Source organism: Ostrinia nubilalis, chromosome 28 (assembly GCF_963855985.1).
Source record: "Ostrinia nubilalis chromosome 28, ilOstNubi1.1, whole genome shotgun sequence".
Lineage (NCBI taxonomy): Eukaryota > Metazoa > Arthropoda > Insecta > Lepidoptera > Crambidae > Ostrinia > Ostrinia nubilalis.
In genome coordinates this window covers 5,728,059-5,749,267 of record NC_087115.1, presented here as the reverse complement: position 1 = coordinate 5,749,267, position 21,209 = coordinate 5,728,059, and the positions used below count along the sequence as shown (strand labels likewise).

Below are 21,209 nucleotides of genomic sequence, written 5' to 3'. Positions count from 1 at the left end.
GTTGTATTTTTTGTCCATACCATTTTCCTTTGATTAATTTAGTGATATTCCACTCTTCGTGCCAATTATCGAACATACGGGTTTTCAAGATGGAGTCATACTCTGAGATGGGTACAGGGGGCGCTGGATACCGTGAATCGCCACTATATGGACTTTCTATCTTCATCAATCTGTCCACTATTTCATTGCCAGTAATCCCAGAATGCGAGGGGACCCACATAAACTCTATTTGCTTGCAATCATTATTCAATATTATTTCCCTTATTTTCGTTATGTAGATGTTGGTCTTGTAATGAATATGAGTGTTTTGAAGACAAGTGAGGACACTCAAGGAGTCGGTAACAATCAAGAAAGTATTCTCATCTCTTATTCCTCCAATATATTGCAATGCAGTATATATTGCATAGGCTTCCGCTGTGAAAATTGATGCGTTCTTATCAAGTGTAAAACATCTCCCAAACTTAACTCTTGAATCATAATACGCTGCTTTAGTGTTTTCCTCAGTTTTAGAACCGTCTGTGTATAATATCTTCCGATGCCGAACCTTTTCGCTATTTACAAATTGGACAAACTCATAGTTGTTATTAACTTTCTTCAAGCAAACCATTGGTATCTTAGTCTGAATTTCTAATGTACTTAGATCCCAATTTACCCTATGGTCTATGCATTTACAAATTTCTTTTAGTTCGTTTAAATGCTCACATTGCAAAAGACAATTGTTGTAATACAAATTAAAGTACATTTTATTACTTAAAATCTTAACATAAAACTTTTCTGTTAAATATCTAAGTCTAACTAAGATTGGTGGAATCCCGGACTCTATTTCTAAGGAATTTATTGGAGTTGAACAAAAAGCTCCAGTTATAAAATTCTTAATCCCTTGTTTTGAATGACTTCTAGTTTACGATACAAAAAATTACTTAGATATCTCCCACAAACAATAAGTCCATAGTCATAATGAGATCTAACTATTGCCTTAAAGACCATATTTAAAATTTTTGGGTCCATTCCCCACGTAACACTTGCTAAATGTCTCATGATATTTACAGTTTTTTGCATTTTATCTACAATTTTAAGCACATGAGAATGAAAAATTAATTGAGAGTCAAAAATAATACCTAAAAATCTCTTTTCTTCCACTAATTGAATATTTACAGAATTATATACAATATTTACATGGTCACGAGACTGAGAATCATTTTTCTTAGTGAATATCATGGCCGAGCTTTTAGTGGGATTTACATCTAGTTTCAACTTAACATTATAATACAAATATAATTGACGTAAAGCTTCATTAATAGTAAATTCGGCAAGTGATAAATTTCTATTAGTAGTGTACAACACAATATCATCTGCATATTGCAAAACCGATAATCTAGGAACTGAAATAAACCTATGTATTTGAGATGTGTACAGCAAGTAAATCAAGGGTGATAAGGTGGCCCCCTGAGGAACCCCTTTATAAACTAATTTTGGACCATGAAGGACATTGTTGAACTTTAAATAAACGGTACGCGAATAAAAAAAATCAAAAATCCATTTGCACACTTTACCTGGGATATTGAAGCTATGTAGAATCTCAACAAGGGTTAAAAGATTGACGTTATCAAACGCTCCACTCACATCTAAGAAGGTACTTAATAAATAGCTGTGATCACAAAAAGATTCTTGAATATCACCTGTGAACTTTACAAGACTATCTAATGTAGAACGGCCTTTACGAAACCCAAATTGATCGTGAGGAATAATCAATCTAGATTCGACAAAAAGTTCTAATCTAGTCTTTATCATATTTTCAAAAATTTTCCCTACACAAGAAGATAAAGAAATAGGTCTGTAAGAATCAGCATATTTAGGATCCTTATCCGGTTTGAGAATAGGAACTACAGCGATAGTTTTCCATGGCTTTGGTATTAAACCAGCAGACCACAAATTGTTGAAAATATTAAGCAAAATTAATTTAGCTGAAGGGTCTAAGCGTTTAATCAAAATATACGGAATATCGTCAAGTCCTGGAGAAGTGTCTTTTTTAGAATTCAAAGAAAAATTAAACTCTGTTTCAGAAAAAAGTGAATTTAAATGAATATTAAAATCATTAAATGCAAATAAATTGTTGAGGTGGTCAGTATCTACAGAATCATGATTAGGAGCTATTCTATCAAAAAAATCTTGTAAAAATTCTTCATCTTTGCTATCAGGCTTTGAAGCTTTTCTATTAAAAACTTTAATGAACTTCCATATTTTGCTGATTGGTGTACAACGATCAAAGCTAGAACACAAATTTTTCCAACTGATTATCTTTTGTTCTTTAATAATCAATCTTTTAGATGCTTCAAGTTTTTTATAAATAATATAATTTTCTATTGATGGATGACGTCTATACATATGAAGAGCTAATTTAGTTTCCTTAACTGCGTTGGAACAAGTTTCATTCCACCATGGCATAGGTTTATAAACTTTGCGTCTATTATTGCTATCATAAGTGTGTATCGGTATAAAATCTTTTCTCAAAGTATTTAATAAATCACAAAATTCTGCATAAGCAAAGAGTGGGTCTGGATAATCAAGAAGATGATTAAAAAACGTTCTAGACTTGATTGTATAACCTAACCAGTCAGCTTTTTTGTAAATAAACTTTTCAAAACCACAGGAATCTTGATATATTTCACAATCATAATATAAGTTGACTAAAGTAGGAAAATGATAGCTTCCTAAGGTATCCTCTGTATAAACCGACCACTCTGCTGAAGCTGCTAATGAAGGAGATACGAATGCAATATCAATTGCTGATGCCGATTGATTGGGACGATTTAGCGTGGTAGGCTGACCATCATATAATATACACATATTAATTTCATCCAGCATGTCATAAATCTGGATACCTCTTGGCTTGTTAGTAGAGGACCCAAATGCTGTATGGTGGGCATTGAAGTCACCCATTACTAGAACTGGAGAAGGTAAAGAGCTAATAATATTTTTTAAATTAGTTACTGGAAATCGGCCAGGACGTGGAGGACAATACGCACCAAAAACTGTTGTTGAGCTATTACGATTTACTTTTACACTAATGGCTAAAGTTTGGATTCTATCAATACTTGCTGTAACAATTTCTGATGTTAAAAGAGAGTTTTTGCAAATAATAGCAACACCACCGTAGCCATTGTCACTGTCATTTCTAAATATTTTATAACCTCTAAATTTTACTGAATCTGATTATTTTAACCAAGTTTCATTGAGAATTAAAATATCAATATTAAGTGTAATTAAAAGCTCACTTACGAAGGGAGTCTTAGGCTTAAGACTCTGAATATTGTGTTGAACAATAACTAAAGACTTACTATCCATTTTGAGAAACTTTCTTTAAAAACATTTCTTTGATATTAGAGGAATTAATTGGCAAGCTGTTTTCTTTGTCACAAAAAGTTAATAAAGTATCAACAATAGCTTTAATAATTAGATCATTATTGATAACATCAGTCAACAAGTTTTTATTTTTAATCTCTTTAGTGTCTTTAACATTTTGTTGTTGGGGTCGGGAACCTATTGCTTTGGCAAAGGATTTGTTTAAAGTTGGGAAGAAAGAACCCAAAGTAGTTTTGTTCATTATTTTATATTTGTTTTCTTCAATTTTCTGTTGTTTAACTGGACAAACTTTCTTTAAAAACATTTCTTTGATATTAGAGGAATTAATTGGCAAGCTGTTTTCTTTGTCACAAAAAGTTAATAAAGTATCAACAATAGCTTTAATAATTAGATCATTATTGATAACATCAGTCAACAAGTTTTTATTTTTAATCTCTTTAGTGTCTTTAACATTTTGTTGTTGGGGTCGGGAACCTATTGCTTTGGCAAAGGATTTGTTTAAAGTTGGGAAGAAAGAACCCAAAGTAGTTTTGTTCATTATTTTATATTTGTTTTCTTCAATTTTCTGTTGTTTAACTGGACAAATCCTTGCCACAGCAATATGCTCGCCTTTACAATTGACACATAGAGGTTTGTTTGCATTTGTACATTCTTTGTATGAGTGAGATTGTGAACATATAGAGCATACGATGTTCCTTTTACAAAATTTGGTGGTATGACCAAATGCCATACATTTATAACACTGCATTACAGGCTTAATGTATTCAGTTACAGGTACGATGCTTAGACCATAGTTAACATGCTCGGGGAGTACATTACCTGCAAAGGTCAGAGATACAGTTTGCAATGGGATGATACCTTCAGGAGTGCGCTTCGTGAACCTTCTGACTGCCAGGATCTCCTGTGAACTGAGAAGTTTGTCAAATAGATGTTTGCAGCTAAGATCTGTGGGAATGTATCGTATAACTCCTATGCATTCTGATGTTGCCGCAGGGATGAAGGCTTTGATGTCATGAGAAGACAAGAATGTTGAGTTAAACAGTAACGCATTAGCAATCTTTGCATTGTCAAAAATTACAGCATACCGCATTGCATTCACTCGTTTTATTTCTTTGACTCCCTTGTTGTACCGACTAAAAATGCTATTCAGGTAGATAGGGTCCTTGTTTCCAAACTTTACAGTGTCATTTGTGCTTTGTATGTATACAGGAAATACACAACCTGGAGAATTATCAGGATAACAGTGTATATGGTTCTTCTTGTAGTATGGTGCATGTATGGACTCATCATCTTGTACTTCAACTACTTTTCTTTTCTTAGTATTATGTTTGGGGTCGTTACCCCCACTGTCAGAACTCATCTCGCCACTACAGCCACTAATTTGCTGCTAGATTAACTATTTAATTGAATTTTATTGAACTCGCAAAGAAAAAGTAGAACCTCCCGCCTCGAGAGCTTCCCGCCAAAAAAACATTAGTTTACTTTTTTTTTTTTTGTTGTGACTTTACTTTTTTTACTATAATTTTCGTACAGACTTGGACTAAACCTTTTTGGCCAGTAAGGCCCGGTTTCCACCAAGGCCTAAGAACCCATAGAGTTGAACCCTAAGACCAAGGATGAGATCAAGGCGTAGCGGAACAAAATGGGGGGAAGCAGAGCAAAGAAGTGTTGAGCCTTAGATCAACAATATAAAACCGCCTCGGGAAATAAGAGCGCATTTGAAAAGTGAGTTCTTTTATTTTTTGTTGTAATTAACTATGTTCTTTTTTTCCGGCATCAATTAAAAATAATATATTTTAGTCTTTAAAATTCCCATGTACACCCCGCTTACTGTGAGTTGGCGTCAGTTAAATGAGCAGTTAAGTGTCGGGTAGTCAAATTTTTGTGAACGTCAGAATGGCGGGTGTATGGTCACAGAATTGAATAATATAAATATGAATTTTTAATACCTGAGATGTACCTTGGTGTACCTTTAGTTATTAATTTTGTACCTCCCTAAAACGGGAACAATTACAATTACAAAATGAGCCGCCATCCTGATATCAGGTTGGCGGGTGTATGCTGAAATTGGACGAAACATGTAAGTTATGGTTTTCTTATATTTATCATTATTTAGTACCTCAGATGTACCCATGAAGCTACAGATAAAAATGGAGTCCACACTCCGAATACCTACTTGAAGCACAAACTAAGTATCACTATCTCGCTCTCTGTGGGCAGACTCGCTCTTTCTTAATAAACAAAAAATATAAAATTGCTCAAATCAAAATCAAAATCAAAAATATTTATTCAGTCTAGACCACAAGTGGCACTTATGAACGTCAATAGAAAATAATAAAAAAAGAAAAGGTAGCCCTTATGGGGCACTTTACATGTCTCCTTATCTTTTGGGCCCTACCAGCGCTTCGAGACAAACATATTTATGGCAAGTGCTGAGAAGAAACGCCGGAACAAACTCAGTCACCACTTATTGCCAGGAATTATCTAACGGTAAGAATAGTCTGGCAAAGAATTAGAACTAGAATTGTTTTTAAAAAAATACAATGTTCATGTATTATGCTTAACAGAACATTGGCTTAAAAATTATGAATTAATGTTTTATGTAGGTAATTATAAAGTTTGTAGTTCGTTCACCAGGGAGTCTGCTATTAGAGGGGGGTCACTCATAATAATAAATAATCAATTTAAATACAAGGAAAGAAAAGACATTGTTTCACTCTCAATCGAACGAACTATAGAACTTGCGTGTGCAGAGCTAGAGCAGTATACATATAATTGTAAGTGTGTACAAGCCCCCATCTGCAAATTACCAATTATTCGAATCCACTATGGAGGAGGTCTTGAAAAGGTATTTAAATCAAATAAGAGAGTAGTTGTGTGTGGAGATTTTAATATAGATTTATTAGATAATACTCAATATAAAATAAGATTCTTAAACCTTTTTAAATCTTTTAATTTATCAAATCTTTTCAATGAGCCTACTAGAATCACTCCAACATCAGCTACTTGCTTAGATAACATTTTTTGTAACTGTAATATTCAAAGTAAATCAATAATTAATTGCCTTAGTTCAGATCATAGTGGACAATTGGCCACATTTGAACACCATCATGTCCCTAGTACAGTGGATGTTGTTTGTAGGCCAATAACAACTAACCGAATTGACAAATTTAAGAAAAATATTTGTGATGGTATTGATAAACTTATATTAGATGACAATAATGTTGATCACATTTCGATGGCTCCTACGTATAAAGGCGAAACTGCCGCTTACGCCTTTTTCCAATTATTTAAGCAATGATTTCATTTTGCTCTAATCTACAGGGTGTTAGGTAAATGGGTATATGAGCCGACACTAGCCCATGTAAACATGGTCATATAAATGGTATGGTGAAGTCAGAAAATCGATATCTTCATTTTAATTATTTTAATTTTCATACAAATCGGATTTTATAAAATTTATTTTGTATGAAAATTAAAAAAATGATGATATCAAATATCTGACTTCACCATACCATTTATATGACCATGTTAACATGGGCTAGTGTCGGCTCATATACCCATTTACCTAACACCCTGTATAACGTCAGTAAGAAAAAAAAAATTTTTTTCCATTAGATACAAAATAAAATTTTAGGCAAATAGGCGTATGAGCAAAACTACGCCACGTATAAAGCCCAATCATACGATTCGTCAATCTATACGAGTAGTTGCTTACATAAATATATATTTTTTATAATCCAAATCTTAAATAAAGCCATGAAAATATTTAGCAAATTGTTTTATTTATAAATTATGACACATTATATAGTTATTTAATTTTTAGCGTTAAGAGTCGCATCTCAAACTAATTTGAAAATCCCAATCCCAACTAATATTATAAATGCGAAAGTAACTCTGTCTGTCTGTCTGTCTGTCTGTCTGTCTGTCTGTCTGTCTGTTACGCTTTCCCGCTTAAACCTCGCAACCGATTTTGATGAAATTTGGCATAGAGATAGTTTGAGTCCCGGGAAAGAACATAGGATAGTTTTTATCCCGGTTTTTGAAACAGGGACGCGCGCGATAAAGTTTTTCTGTGACAGACAAAATTCCACGCGGGCGAAGCCGCGGGCGGAAAGCTAGTTATAAATAACTTGAAAAAATCGAACTGCCTAAGGCATCGTGGGTTCAATTCCCGCCTTAGGCAGTTCGATTTTTTCAAGTTATTTATAATTTTTAAAAATATGACACATTATGTTAAAAGACCTAACTAAACCTCGAGCACAGTATATGGGCGTATTTGCGTTAAAACGTAATAACGATACATTAAACAACTTTTTCTAACTGATTTATTATTGATATAGCACATGATAACAATTAAAATAATTACATGCATAAATAAAGAGAGTAATCGCTTAAAATATTATATTTATGTTGTCATTTAAGTCTCTTTACGTTGAACAATATACATGAAATTATAGAAATGTGACGACGTAAAAGGGCAATGCGTAAAATCTCAAAATATATAAGAAAAATATAAAAATTGATAACAGCAGTAGCAAAAGCATTACATGTTAAGGCTAAATGTGAAATTTCATTAAATTTATTTTAGTAGGTCAGAAGATATGACCCAAAAATATGGTTCTGGCCACTAAAATGGCTCTCCTGTAAAATTTACTTTTTTCACTTACGCCAGTATACGTAGGAGCCATCGATTTATGAGGATCTATTCAGTGTTGTGAGTGAGGAATTCAAAACCACATTCCCACAGAAAAAGATCCGAATAAATTCTGTTAAATGTAAATTTGACGACTGGGCTACAACCGGCATTCACAAGAGTAGAAATAAAATGTATGAATTATATAGTCTTAAAGCCGATACGCAAGATCTGAATGTTATAGAATATGTTAAAAATTACTCAAAAATATTTAAAAGGGTTTGTTTGGCTGCTAAATCAAATCATCTTCGAAACATGATTTTAAATTCTAATAATAAAGCTAAGGCTACGTGGAACATAATAAATAAACAAACATGTAAAAATAAATCGAAGGATAACACTTTTTCACTGAAAATCGGAAACGAAATTATAAATTCCGATACAGAAGTTGCAACCACATTTGAGACATTCTTCTCCAATATTGCGTCTGAAACAACTAAAGAACTGAATTCATCACCAGCTCCCTTAGACAAAACGTACTTTTTGATCGAATCGAAAATCGAATCCGTCAAAACTCCATACAAAAAAGGGGCTTTTCGACCACTTTTCGACTGCTTTGCGATTATAATTTGCACTTTGTCTAGACCCACAGTTCTTGCAGAGTCTCTTTTAAAATCTAATGTCACCGAGTGCCAGTGTCTGCTCCAGTTCAGGCATATAGATTGTAATACAATAATTAAAACCTTTAGAGAATTAAATATGAAAAAAACCGAGGACCTTTGGGGAATCTCAGTCAGTATAATTGGAACAATTATTGACACCATAGCTCCTCACCTTGCATTCATTTTTAATACATGTATTGATCAAGGTTGCTTTCCTAGCTTAATGAAGTTAAGTAAAATAATTCCATTGTTCAAGGCTGGTGACAAATGTGACCCCTCTAATTTTCGACCGATTTCTATTCTACCAGTACTTAGCAAAATTTTTGAGAAAATTATTTTCCACCAACTTCTATCTCACTTCATTTTTAACAAATTATTACACAATAAGCAATTTGGTTTTACGAAAGGTAGAAGTACTACTGACGCTGGGGTAGCACTATTGAAACACGTCTTTGATGCTTGGGAGGGTAAAAAGGACGCTGTTGGTATTTTCTGTGATCTTTCAAAAGCGTTTGATTGTGTAGACCACCAAACCTTACTAAACAAATTGCGACATTATGGTGTTTCGAATAAGTCACTTGATCTGCTGAACTCGTATCTCACAGGCAGAAAACAAAAAGTTTGTATTAACGGAACTGAGTCTTCTGGAGCACCTCTTACTATGGGTGTGCCGCAGGGATCAATATTGGGACCTTTGCTATTTCTTATTTATATTAATGACCTTCCTTACTTTGTAAAAGATCTGTGTGATATTGTGTTATTTGCTGATGACATATCTTTCATTTTCAAAGTTGATAGAGGTAAAGTAAATTTTGACGATATTAATAACACACTCTCACAGGTTCTACATTGGTTCACTGTTAACAACTTATTGTTAAATGCAAACAAAACTAAGTGCATTAAATTTACCTTACCTAATGTGAGGCAGGTTTCCACGCAATTAATGGTGAAGAATGAACCATTAAATAGCATAAATTCCACAACATTCTTGGGAATCACTTTAGATGCTAAACTTCAATGGGGTCCTCATATTGAAACTTTGTCAAAAAGGCTCAGTTCGGCTGCTTTTGCAGTGAGAAAGATAAGGCAATTAACTGACATTGAAACGGCAAGGCTAGTATATTTTAGCTATTTTCATAGTATAATGTCATACGGCATATTGTTGTGGGGCTCAGCCGCGGACATTGAAACTGTGTTTGTTCTGCAGAAGAGAGCAGTGCGGGCCATTTATAACCTTGGACCCCGATTTTCCTTGAAAGATTTTTTTAAGGAAATTAACATACTGACAGTAGCTTCACAGTTCATTTATGAAAACCTTTTATATGTCCGCAAAAATATAGAGCAATTCACGAAAAAGAGCGATTTGCATAACTTTAATACAAGAAACAAAAATAAACTTGCCGTTCCAAATTTCAGATTGCATAAGATTGGTAATTCATTTATGGGAAAATGTATTAAATTCTTTAATAAATTACCACAAACTGTTGTAGAACTACCCATTCATAAATTCAAAGCACATATTAAAAGTACCTTAATGAAAAAGGGCTACTATAAAGTCGATGATTATTTAAAAGATAAAAATGTTTGGGATACTTTACTGCCTAGCTCGCATAAATATTTATAACTTTGTACATTTTAAAGCATGTAAACCTTTGAAAAAGAGGATAGTGACTGAGTTTCTTGCGCTGCTTCTTCTCAGCACTGGCCCATTTATTGTCCTGAAGCAGTGGTAGGGTTAATACTGGGACGTGTAAAAGTGCTTTTTTAAAGCCTATTTACAGAAATAAATGAGTTTTATTGAGTTTTATTTTATTGAGTTTTTTATTGAGTCAAATTTAAGTACATCAAATATGTGCAGACTGAACTGACCACGCATCCTTGTCATCAATATAGTCTCGAACCTTGTAGTACCCTTTGGACATAAGGGTATTTTTTATATGTATCTTAATCAAATTCAATGAAACCAATGTAAAACCTTTATTTCTTGACATAGGTATCATTAAAAATGATAAGTGTAATTACTGGTAAAACGTTTTAGGAAGAAATTACTGTAAAAAATGTGAAACATGTTTACAATGATCCAATGTCGGAAATCACGAAATAAACACTTACGCGTGGAATCTTATGTCACTTCCAGGACACCACGTACTACCGCAACCACGCACTACAAAATTTTGCACCAATTCTTGTGATAAAACAATGATTATTTCCTGTAAACAATCTCAAACGAAATTAACTGCTTAATAAACAAAATAGTAAACAACCGCCATGATGGGCCGGATGGGCCGCTGTTGCCACATGGTACCGATTACCCAGGAATTGGGATTGTAATTCCTTGATTCGCCAACACATTAAGCCTAAATAGCCGACAATTTTGTGATTTTTTATTTAACTAGTTAGGTAATCTTAGTTTCAAATATTAATTATTTATTTGTTTAACTTCTGATTTGGTTAGTGAATTGGCTATTTCGAAGAATTTACAAGGAGATTTAAATCAGAAGATAGCAATACTACAGTTCACACTAAAAAGAGAGGTAGGGCCGCAGAGAGCGAGATAGATATAAGTAGGTATTTGACTCAAGTTTTTGTTCCAACTCTGCCCTCCATTTTTATCTTTAGCGTCATGGTTTCCACCAAGGCCTAAGAACCCATAGAGTTATTTAAGAACCCTAAGACCAAGGATGAGATCAAGGCGTAGCGGAACAAAATGGAGGGAAGCAGAGCAAAGAAGTGTTGAGCCTTAGATCAACAATATAAAACCGCCTCGGGAAATACCCAAGTAACACGCAATCTGTATATTCACTGAAGTTAAGATTGATTTACGTTTTAAAGTCAGACTATCACTTTAAATCAGTTTTGACTTAGTTTAAATGCTTTTGAGTAGAATGCGGTAAAATTTACAATGCATGAAGCTATTATATGGTCTAAAAAAATTAAGTTAATTGGCTTATAATCATACTAAAACATTAATTACTTTTAATATACAGCACCTTTAACAGCATTTACACTAACACAAAGGTTAAAACCGTATATTAGTAAATAAGAAAACCTAATGCATTAAATAAACGTTGTCGAAATATTCTATAGTGCATTCAGATATATTAACACATTTTACAGATTGAACGCATTTTTATGATCTTTTCTTATGCTTATTTACTGCTCAGCATTAGCCAAACATTTACTAAAGTTTTAGCTCTGTTATCTTCTTATTTTATTGTTACTTTAAAGCTTTTAGCACTATTTAGATAAATAAAAAAAATATTTTATTACTTTAGGTCATAATTTGGCCATAAAACCACGAGCCGTATGATTATATTCATTTGTGCGTTAGTAGGTCCTGTATATTCATTAGAAAATTTATGTCGAACGTGTCACGTTATTGACATGAATAAACAGTGGAAAAAGACTTAAGGCCGGGTTGCACCAACTTACTTTAACAATCGTCAAAAATCTGTCAAACCCCATACAAAAAACATCGGTTATCGTCATAGTTACGGTCAAAGTTAGGTGGTGCAACTCAGCCTAAGAGAACAGGTGGAGTAAAGAGAAAGATAAAGACGGAATATTCAAACTTTATATTTGGTTTAAAGAAATGCAAAACGTGTTCCAAAAAATGATACACCTCATACACAAAATACAGTAGGTACAATCGGTTGTTGTGTGAGTCAAGAAGTTCCGTAGAACATTCCTTCATCCCTTTCGGTCGTTTGCACTATTTTAAAAGGCATCTGAAAAAAAAACAAATAAGCTTATTTATGACTTCATAGAGAAGTAGTTTCCTGAAAACTAAATAATTACCCGTATAACGCATACCCTTAAAAAAACGACTACAGCAACACTACTAACTAGTTACAAAAAGTTCCTTTAAATTATTACTATTACAATGAGCGAAAAATAAGATAGGTAGCTATATCGTGTTTCATTACAAATTACATTTGTAGTGATAATGATTTTATACTTAACACTTGTCAAACTAGGTACCTACCTAATTGGAGACAGATAAAATTGAAAGACGTGGAGTAGGGGATCATGACGTGATTAAAGGATTCTAAATTATTGTTTCGGTACCCTGATTAACACTAAAGCAATCCATTTTTATGACGTTTAAACCTAATGAACATTATAACATACCTAAAAAGTGTTACAGTAATGCTAAAGATATCACTTAGATATTTTATATGTAGGTTGAATGACATAACCATTTTCTTTTTACTATAATAAGACTGACAACATTAAAAGACACTAGTTGAAAGTTTAAAACATTAATATTATCTGACGCCATTTGCTTTCTGTTTTCTCTAACATAGAAAATAAAATTATAATACACATATGCATGAAATACTACTTATTATCCTTTTCTTACAAGCGGAGTATCGATAGAAGCAATTTTATAAGTTAAAATTAATCAAATCGTTAAAAAAATCACAAAAAGTGTCATATGTCGATTCTAAATTTGTCCCTATTTTATTAAAAAAAGGATTTCTGTGAGGGCGCGTGAATTATAAACCACAAACATATATATACACCGTGTTACTTTGCATTCTTGCCATATTCACAAAGATAAAAGTAGGGAACAATACCTATTATTTAAGATAAACAAAAGACTCCCATAAAGAAAGTACACTAAGATTTTAGTAAATTTGGTTTTTCAGTACAAATTGGAATAAACTAATTTTGTCTCGCACGTTCTACAGGTGCAAGTGGAATAAACCTAGTGGGCGTGGCCTATTTCTTAATAATCTGCTGTTTTATGGCTCTGGGTACCAGCCTTTTTATCCAGTCATAATAATTATTTTAAAATACCTACTCTTCAGTTGATTTCAGATTTTCCTTTCTACTTTACGGGCTTAGGACCGTTAAAATACGTAATAATTATTAGGGTTTTAATTAATTTATAACATTGTACCCTATTTTTTTTACAAATTAATAAATTAAGTATGAAATGAAATCACCTTATTCACAATTAATTATTTATTTATAAGTTCCTACTTACAAAGTTTACGTACTGCGATGCAAGTGTTCTAAGTGTCCCCCGTTCTGATCATCTGATGAAGGCACAGTCTAGCACGGCGAAGCGTAGGTTTTTCGCTTTAGTTTTCGCAACACATAAACGTTTTGTCTCACAGTTTCACTAAAACAATCCTTTCATGTAACGCGTTTACACTGTTTATCTCTTCTGCGCATACCAGTCGTTTCGTCACTCCAAAAATCCATTGGTGTCAGGTCCGAGGATCGTGGTGGCCAAGCTAGGACCCCTAGTCCAATCCACTGTTCACCAAACGTATTATTCGCGCACTTGACGTCCATTGTGGGGGAGCATCATCCTGCTGGTAGTAGAGCATTTGGTGTAACGCTAAGGGTACGTCATCAAGCATTTCGTCTAAGACGTCTTGCAGACACTCCAAGCACCATTTTGATTAAATTATTCGTTGTTTGAATACACTTCAGTCATTTTTGTATTATTTATAACGTGATTTGTGATATTAATGGATTTCTCAGTTTTTTACAAGTGTCAAAAAGACATTTTAAAGACAATAGATTGCAATAGATATTTAAAAATACAATAAAAAGTAAAAAAGTCTCCATCGCCATCGCCCACAAGTGATGTGCATGCGTTACGATAATTAGTGGTGTGTTTAACAGATTGTCGATAAAATAAAATACTCATGATTAAAAAAAAAAATTTCAAGCATTATTTTTTTACGGATTTGTGTTCAGTATCAGTAATATAGTAACCTCTGTAAATATGGCAAGAATGCAAAGTAACACCCTGTATTTTCACATAAGACTAATACTCCCAGCTCATTTTCATTCTTGAAACAAAAAAAAATGATACTTACCTTATGATAAATTATTTTAAATAAAGACATTAAAACATCTCCTCACAACACCATTGCACTGCAATACTCTAAACGAAAAATAATCAAATCGGACAATAAAATGCGATAAGTTTTTTCGAATACTTTCAAACAAACAAAATAAAACGTTCAGCCTTAGAATAAAACGTAACTTTGGCATTGTAATTCTGAAAGCTGTTTCAAAGCTGTACTAACATCTAATAAAATGCTTTTTACATTAGAATATGCTGTCTAACAACTTTACTAATGTCTGTCTTCAATAACATTATAAGCGCTGGTTAGCAGCACTAATAATATTTAATAATGCTCAAAGCCGTATTATTTGGGGCCCAAATTGCGCTTACAAGACACTTATAGACTTTTATACGGCTGATATAGTGCTACATATGCTGCTTATATACTGCTCTGCACGTAGGTTCATGCTGTTGTACGCTTCTTATAATTGTGTTTTGTGTTACTTGGGTAAGAGCGCATTTGAAAAGTGAGTTCTTTTATTTTTTATTGTAATTAACTATGTTCTTTTTTTCCGGCATCAATTAAAAATAATATATTTTAGTCTTTAAAATTCCCATGTACACCCCGCTTACTGTGAGTTGGCGTCAGTTAAATGAGCAGTTACTTCTCAAGTGCGCTCTCATTTCCCGAAACAAAAAATATGTCTTCATCGTATTCGATCATTGTACCTACGCATTAAGCATTAAGAACATATTATTAAGTGTCGGGTAGTCAAATTTTTCTATAGAATTTGACAGCGGCGGCGGCGCGGCGCTTGCGGAGCTGCGATGAGTGATGAGCGGACAGGAGAAGTGGAAATAAAGAAATGATTGGTTATTGAAAACACTCCTCCGTCCGCTCCGTTCTGCTCCGCTTTGGTGGAAACAAAGTGCACTTTTTAATCGCAAACCGGTTGAAAAATGGTCGAATGGCCTTTTTTTGTAGTTTTGACGGATTCTATCAAAAAGTGCAACTTGTCTAGGGAGGCTGGCCTAACGCCAGTATGAAGTCGAACATGCGGCAAGCAAGCAAGCGTGCCACTGTGGTGCCTAAGTTTAAATTACTTTGCTCTATGCTGTGGTGTGGCTGTTGTGGCTCGCTGCAGCGCTTCTTCACGCTTCTAAGGCCTGGTTTCCATCAAGGCAATTTCTGTTTATAAATGATACAAGTTGTTTAGTTCAGTAAAGTTTATTCAGGCGATAAGTTACTTAAATGTTATTTTTATCATGCAGACAGGGACAAAATTTAAACACAATAACAATTAAAAATCAAAATTATTTTTCTCCTAAAATATTAATAGACAAAAAAAATATAGTGGTAGAATGAATTACAAAAAAAAATTGAAAATATACATTTTAGGTCAATCATAAAAGAATAGGTATTGTTGTGTTGGTAATCAAGACTTCATTAGTAATAAATAGTTCGTGTTTAATACAAACAAAACATTTTTTCAGTGTATTTTTTGTTTAGTAAAATACCTATTAATAACTATAATATTGTCTCAAATTGTAAGTAATTTCAAAATCATGTTCATGAATGAACTACCATCATTAGAATAACATACTTAAGTCAATCTATCTATACAGGGTGGAAACGATAAGTGATGTCACTCGATTATTTCTAAACTATACAAGACTAGCTGACCCGGCGAACTTCGTACCGCCTTAGCGTAGAGATTTTCTTTATATTTTTTTCCGTAAAAACCTTGTACAGAGTATTAGAAAACTACAAAAAAAAAATCAGCCAAATCGGTCAACCCGTTTTCATGTTATGTCGTGACAACGGAAAACGGGTTTCATTTTTATATATATAGATATCGAAAAACTGGTTACTGATCCTGAAAGTGCTTCACAAGCTCTTTCAAACGGTACCAATAATAGGTTACAGAATAAACTGGAACTATCCCAAAATTCAATGTTTCCAGCTTCCATACTAAATGTATGCCGACGACACAAATTAAAAGTGTTATTTATTTTTTTCTTAAATAATAAACTTAAAAAGGCGGTTAAATAAACTCGTAACTTGTATCTTATTTAAAATTATTTGTGAAAAGCATTAGTTTTAGGCTTTACTTGCTATAAAATTATCAAGAGATGAGTGCCATGACTGTGATAGTACTAAATGTATGGAAGACGGAAACATTTAATTTTAGAATAGATCCAGTTTATTCTGTAACTTGATATTGATACCGTTGGATAGAGCTCGTGAAGCACTTTTAGGATCAGTTACCAGTTTTACGATATCTTGTGTAGTTTTTAAAATTATGTAACTTTACCAAATGTATGGAAGCTGGAAACATTAAATTTTCAGATAGTTCCAGTTTATTCTGAAACCTATTATTAGCACCGTTTGAAAGAGCTCGTGAAGCACTTTCAAGATCAGTAACCAGTTTTTCGATATCTTGTATAGTTTAGAAATAATCGGGTGAGATCACTTATCGTTTCCACCCTGTATACTAAAAGAAAGTCGTGTTAGTTACTCCACTTATAACTCAAGAACGGCTGAACCGATTTAGCTGAAAATTGTCAGGGAGGTAGTTTAGAGCCAGGAGAAGGACATAGGATACTTTTTATCCCGTTCAAAATAAAAAAAAGTCTGCTTATTTATTGCCATTAAGACGGAACAAAGTTCGCCGGGTCAGCTAGTATTAAATAAATAATTGAGAAAGTACAGTTTAAAAAGGCAACTTTATAACTCTGTTAAAAATAAATAAATAATACTCAGTTACTATTCTCAAAGTATTGTGTAAAATAGTAATAACGGAACCTAAGAAAAATATGACGTACCTACTTACCTTCTATACAGGGTGACTGGAACTGAACCCGCCATAGCTAATACGCGTATAGAGGAGGTCATTTGCTAATTATTGAACCTTACTTTCTATGACTAAAGTTTTATAGTTTAGGAGATATGTCAATTTTTATACTTTTTTCAGATTTTTCCGAAATTTGACCTAAAAGCTGCTTTTTTTTTTCTCGCATGATTTTAACCGATTTTTTTATTTGATACTAATATCGAATAAACCTTTAGTCAAATAAAATAAATTTCAGATCTAGATTATGATTCAATAACTAGTTTCGAGCCGTCAAAGTTCAACAAAAGTACAAACCACGATAAAAAATTCAAGTTTGAATACGATTTAAAAAAAACCTAATAGTGATAATGGATTGCCAATGATCTTAAAAATATCTCTACCTTCTCTTCTTTCCAATGATATATCACACGTAGTAATTAGATATTGAAATTTATTAAAAATTCAAAGTTTATGGACGAAAATGTAGTAATAATACGAAAATTACCCATACAAAGTTTCTTCAAACATCTCATTTTTTCTGTTATACTCCTTTTCATAACTATTTTTGTTTGTTTCTTGAAAAATGATCACATTATGAAGAAAAGAGTTTAAAATTCAAAATCAACTTTGTATGGATAATTTTTGTATTATTACTCCATTTTCTTCCATAAACTTTGAATTTTTGACAAATTTCAATATCTAATTACAACGTGTGATATATCATTGGAAAGAGGAGAAGCTAGAGATATTTTTATGATCATTGGCAATCCATTATCACCATTAATTTTTGTTTCAATCGAATTCGAAGTACAATTTTTTATCGTGGTTTTTACTTTTGTTAGATTTTGGCGGCTCGTAACTAGTTATTGAATCATAATCTAGATCTGAAATTTATTTTATTTGACTAAAAGTTTATTCGATATTAGTATCAAATAAAAAAGTCGGTTAAAATCATGCGAGAAAAAAAAATAAGCAGCTTTTAGGTCAAATTTCGGAAAAATCTAAAAAATTGTATAAAAATTGACATATCTCCTAAACTATAAAACTTTAGTTATAGAAAGTAAGGTTCTATAATTAGCAAATGACCTCCTCTATACGCGTATTATCTATGGCGGGTTCAGTTCCAGTCACCCTGTATAACATTGCCTTAAGTGGTCCTATGTTCGGTTCTCGTTGTTGGTAACTTAGGCCTTATTTCTGTGTGCCTCCCTTTACAGGGTGGAAACGATAAGTGATCTCACTCGATTATTTCTAAACTACACAAGATATCCAAAAACTGGTTACTGATCCTGAAAGTGCTTCCCGAGCTCTATCCAACGGTACCAATAATAGGTTACAAAATAAATGGATCTATCCGAAAATTCAATGTTTCCAGCTTCCATACATTTAGTAAAACCACATAATATTAAAAACTATACAAGATATCCAAAAACTGGGTAAGCACGTACGCGGTAAGCACTTTCAGGATCAGTAATCAATTTTTCGATATCTTGTATAGTTTAGAAATAATCGAGTGAGATCACTTATCGTTTCCACCCTGTATAGTATACCTACCTACTTACACCAAAGACTTTTAGCTACATCTTTTACTGCTTTTATACTACTAACTATACCTACAACCTACTGAAATAATTACTGAAGATTTTTTTTCTATAGTGACTGTTTACCTCAAATCGGTTTTTCACCTGTATGTGTCCTTTCGTGTTTAATTAAAGTTGATTTTTTAGTAGTCTTATAATGGCAATAGTTACATGAGAACGGTTTTTCACCTGTATGTGTCCGTATATGTCTAATTAAATTATCTTTTTTAGCAGTCTTGTAATGACAATAGTTACATGAGAACGGTTTTTCACCTGTATGTGTCCTTTCGTGTGTAATTAAAGTTGATTTTTGAGTGGTCTTATAATGGCAATAGTTACATGAGAACGGTTTTTCACCTGTATGTGTCTTTTCGTGTTTAATTAAAGTAGATTTTATGGTGGTCTTATAATGGCAAGAGTTACATGAGAACGGTTTTTCACCTGTATGTCTCCGTATATTATTATGTCTAATTAAATCTGATTTTACTGCAGTCTTGTAATGGCAATAGTTACATGAGAACGGTGTTTCACCTTTATGTGTCCGTATATGAGCAGTTAAGTTACATTTTGATGCGGTCTTGTAATGGCAATAGTTACATGAGAACGGTTTTTCACCTGTATGTGTCCTTTCGTGTTTAATTAAACTTGATTTTACGGTGGTCTTATAATTGCAATAGTTACATGAGAACGGTTTTTCACCTGTATGTGTCCGTATATGTTTAATTAAATCTGATTTTACAGCAGCCTTGTAATGACAATAGTTACATGAGAACGGTTTTTCACCTGTATGTGTCCTTTCGTGTTTAATTAAAGTTGATTTTTGAGTGGTCTTATAATGACAATAGTTACATGAGAACGGTTTTTCACCTGTATGTGTCCGTATATGTTTAATTAAATCTGATTTTACAGCAGCCTTGTAATGACAATAGTTACATGAGAACGGTTTTTCACCTGTATGTGTCCTTTCGTGTTTAATTAAAGTTGATTTTTGAGTGGTCTTATAATGACAATAGTTACATGAGAACGGCTTTTTACCTGTATGTGTCCGTATATTATGTCTAATTAAATTAGATTGTACAGCAGTCTTGTAATTGCAATAGTTACATGAGAACGGTTTTTCACCTGTATGTGTCCGTATATGAGTATTTAAACTATCTTTTTTAGCAGTCTTGTAATGACAATAGGTACATGAGAACGGTTTTTCACCTGTATGTGTCCGTATATGTCTAATTAAATGAGATTGTACAGCAGTCTTGTAATCGCAATAGTTACATGAGAACGGTTTTTCACCTGTATGTGTCCTGGCGTGCTTTGTTGAAATGTGCCGTGCTAAATTCATTTTGTGCGTGTATATTTTTCCACAAGCATCGCACGACACAGTGTTTTTAGTTTGTTTTTTACTAGAATTATTGTGCGTGAGTAAGTGAACGCTCAAGTGAGTTTTAATCGAGAAACATTTTCCGCAGAGATCGCACTCGAATGGCTTTTCTCCGGAATGGATTCGGGAATGTCGACTTAGGTTACATTTGTCTGCGAATGTTTTCGAGCAATGTTCGCATGAGAATGGTTTCTCGCCCGTGTGCACACGCCTATGACGTGTCAACCGCGCATTACTTGTAAAGACTTTTTTACAAGTATCACATGGAAATGTTTTTTCTGTTGCTGTAATATTTTTCGTTTCATTTTCATCATTTTGTTCTATATCTTCCGTGTCCATATTCGTGTCTGAACTGTCTAATTTATCTGTATTTGGTGTATTATCTTTATAATTTGTGTCTAACGGGTCATCCGATTTAAATAATGGGTCTTCACAATATACATCGTTTTCGGTTAAATTATTACTAACGGTTAATTTTGTTTCATTTTTTCTATTTGGTTTCATGTTTTTAGTGAGTTTTCTCTTTTTTACAGTCACTTCACTGTTAGTGGCTTTTTCTTTTTTCTTTATTATATTCTTTGGTTTCACAATTTTTTTATAGACGTCTATTTTCATTTCTATCATTAATTCTTTTTCGTTTTTGTAAATTTTTGGCGATTTATCTTTTAGTTCTTCGAGTAAATTTGATTTTTCGTCCACATCTTCTTTCTTAGGCATCTCTGTAATAAGAAATAAACGATGGTTCACAAAAGATTTCAAATAAGATAGATAAAATAAAATTGAAACAGTAAGATAGGTAATAAAACAGCCAAGTGCGTGTCGTGGCACGCGCACTGTAGGATTCCGTAGTTGCCCCTCGATTACCTTACTACAATATAGTTGTTTCTTAAATTTTGTTTAGCGATACAAGGTTTTATCCGTTACATAAACACATAAAGCTCATT

At 33.1% G+C, this 21,209-nt stretch overlaps 2 protein-coding genes across 4 annotated transcripts in view; one reads left to right on the top strand and one right to left on the bottom strand.

The window, feature by feature from the left end:
• The window catches only part of LOC135085285 (zinc finger protein 37-like), a 165,358-nt gene that overhangs the window by 77,501 nt on the left and 66,648 nt on the right, over positions 1 to 21,209 (top strand). The gene's annotated exons all lie outside the window — the stretch shown is intronic.
• LOC135085271 (zinc finger protein 271-like) overlaps positions 15,683 to 21,209 on the bottom strand; it is a 79,152-nt gene continuing 73,625 nt past the window's right edge. The window contains exons 7-9 of one of the 3 annotated variants that reach the window (XM_063980019.1): positions 20,094 to 20,177; positions 19,587 to 20,009; positions 15,683 to 19,502 (exon numbers count right to left, since the gene is read on the bottom strand). In XM_063980019.1, the coding sequence (XP_063836089.1) occupies positions 18,976 to 19,502; positions 19,587 to 20,009; positions 20,094 to 20,177 (1,034 nt within the window). In that variant the 3' untranslated portion in view covers positions 15,683 to 18,975. Of the gene's footprint in view, positions 20,010 to 20,093; positions 20,178 to 21,209 lie in introns of all 3 variants that reach the window. The other 2 variants (XM_063980021.1, XM_063980018.1) reach the window with 2 other exon arrangements.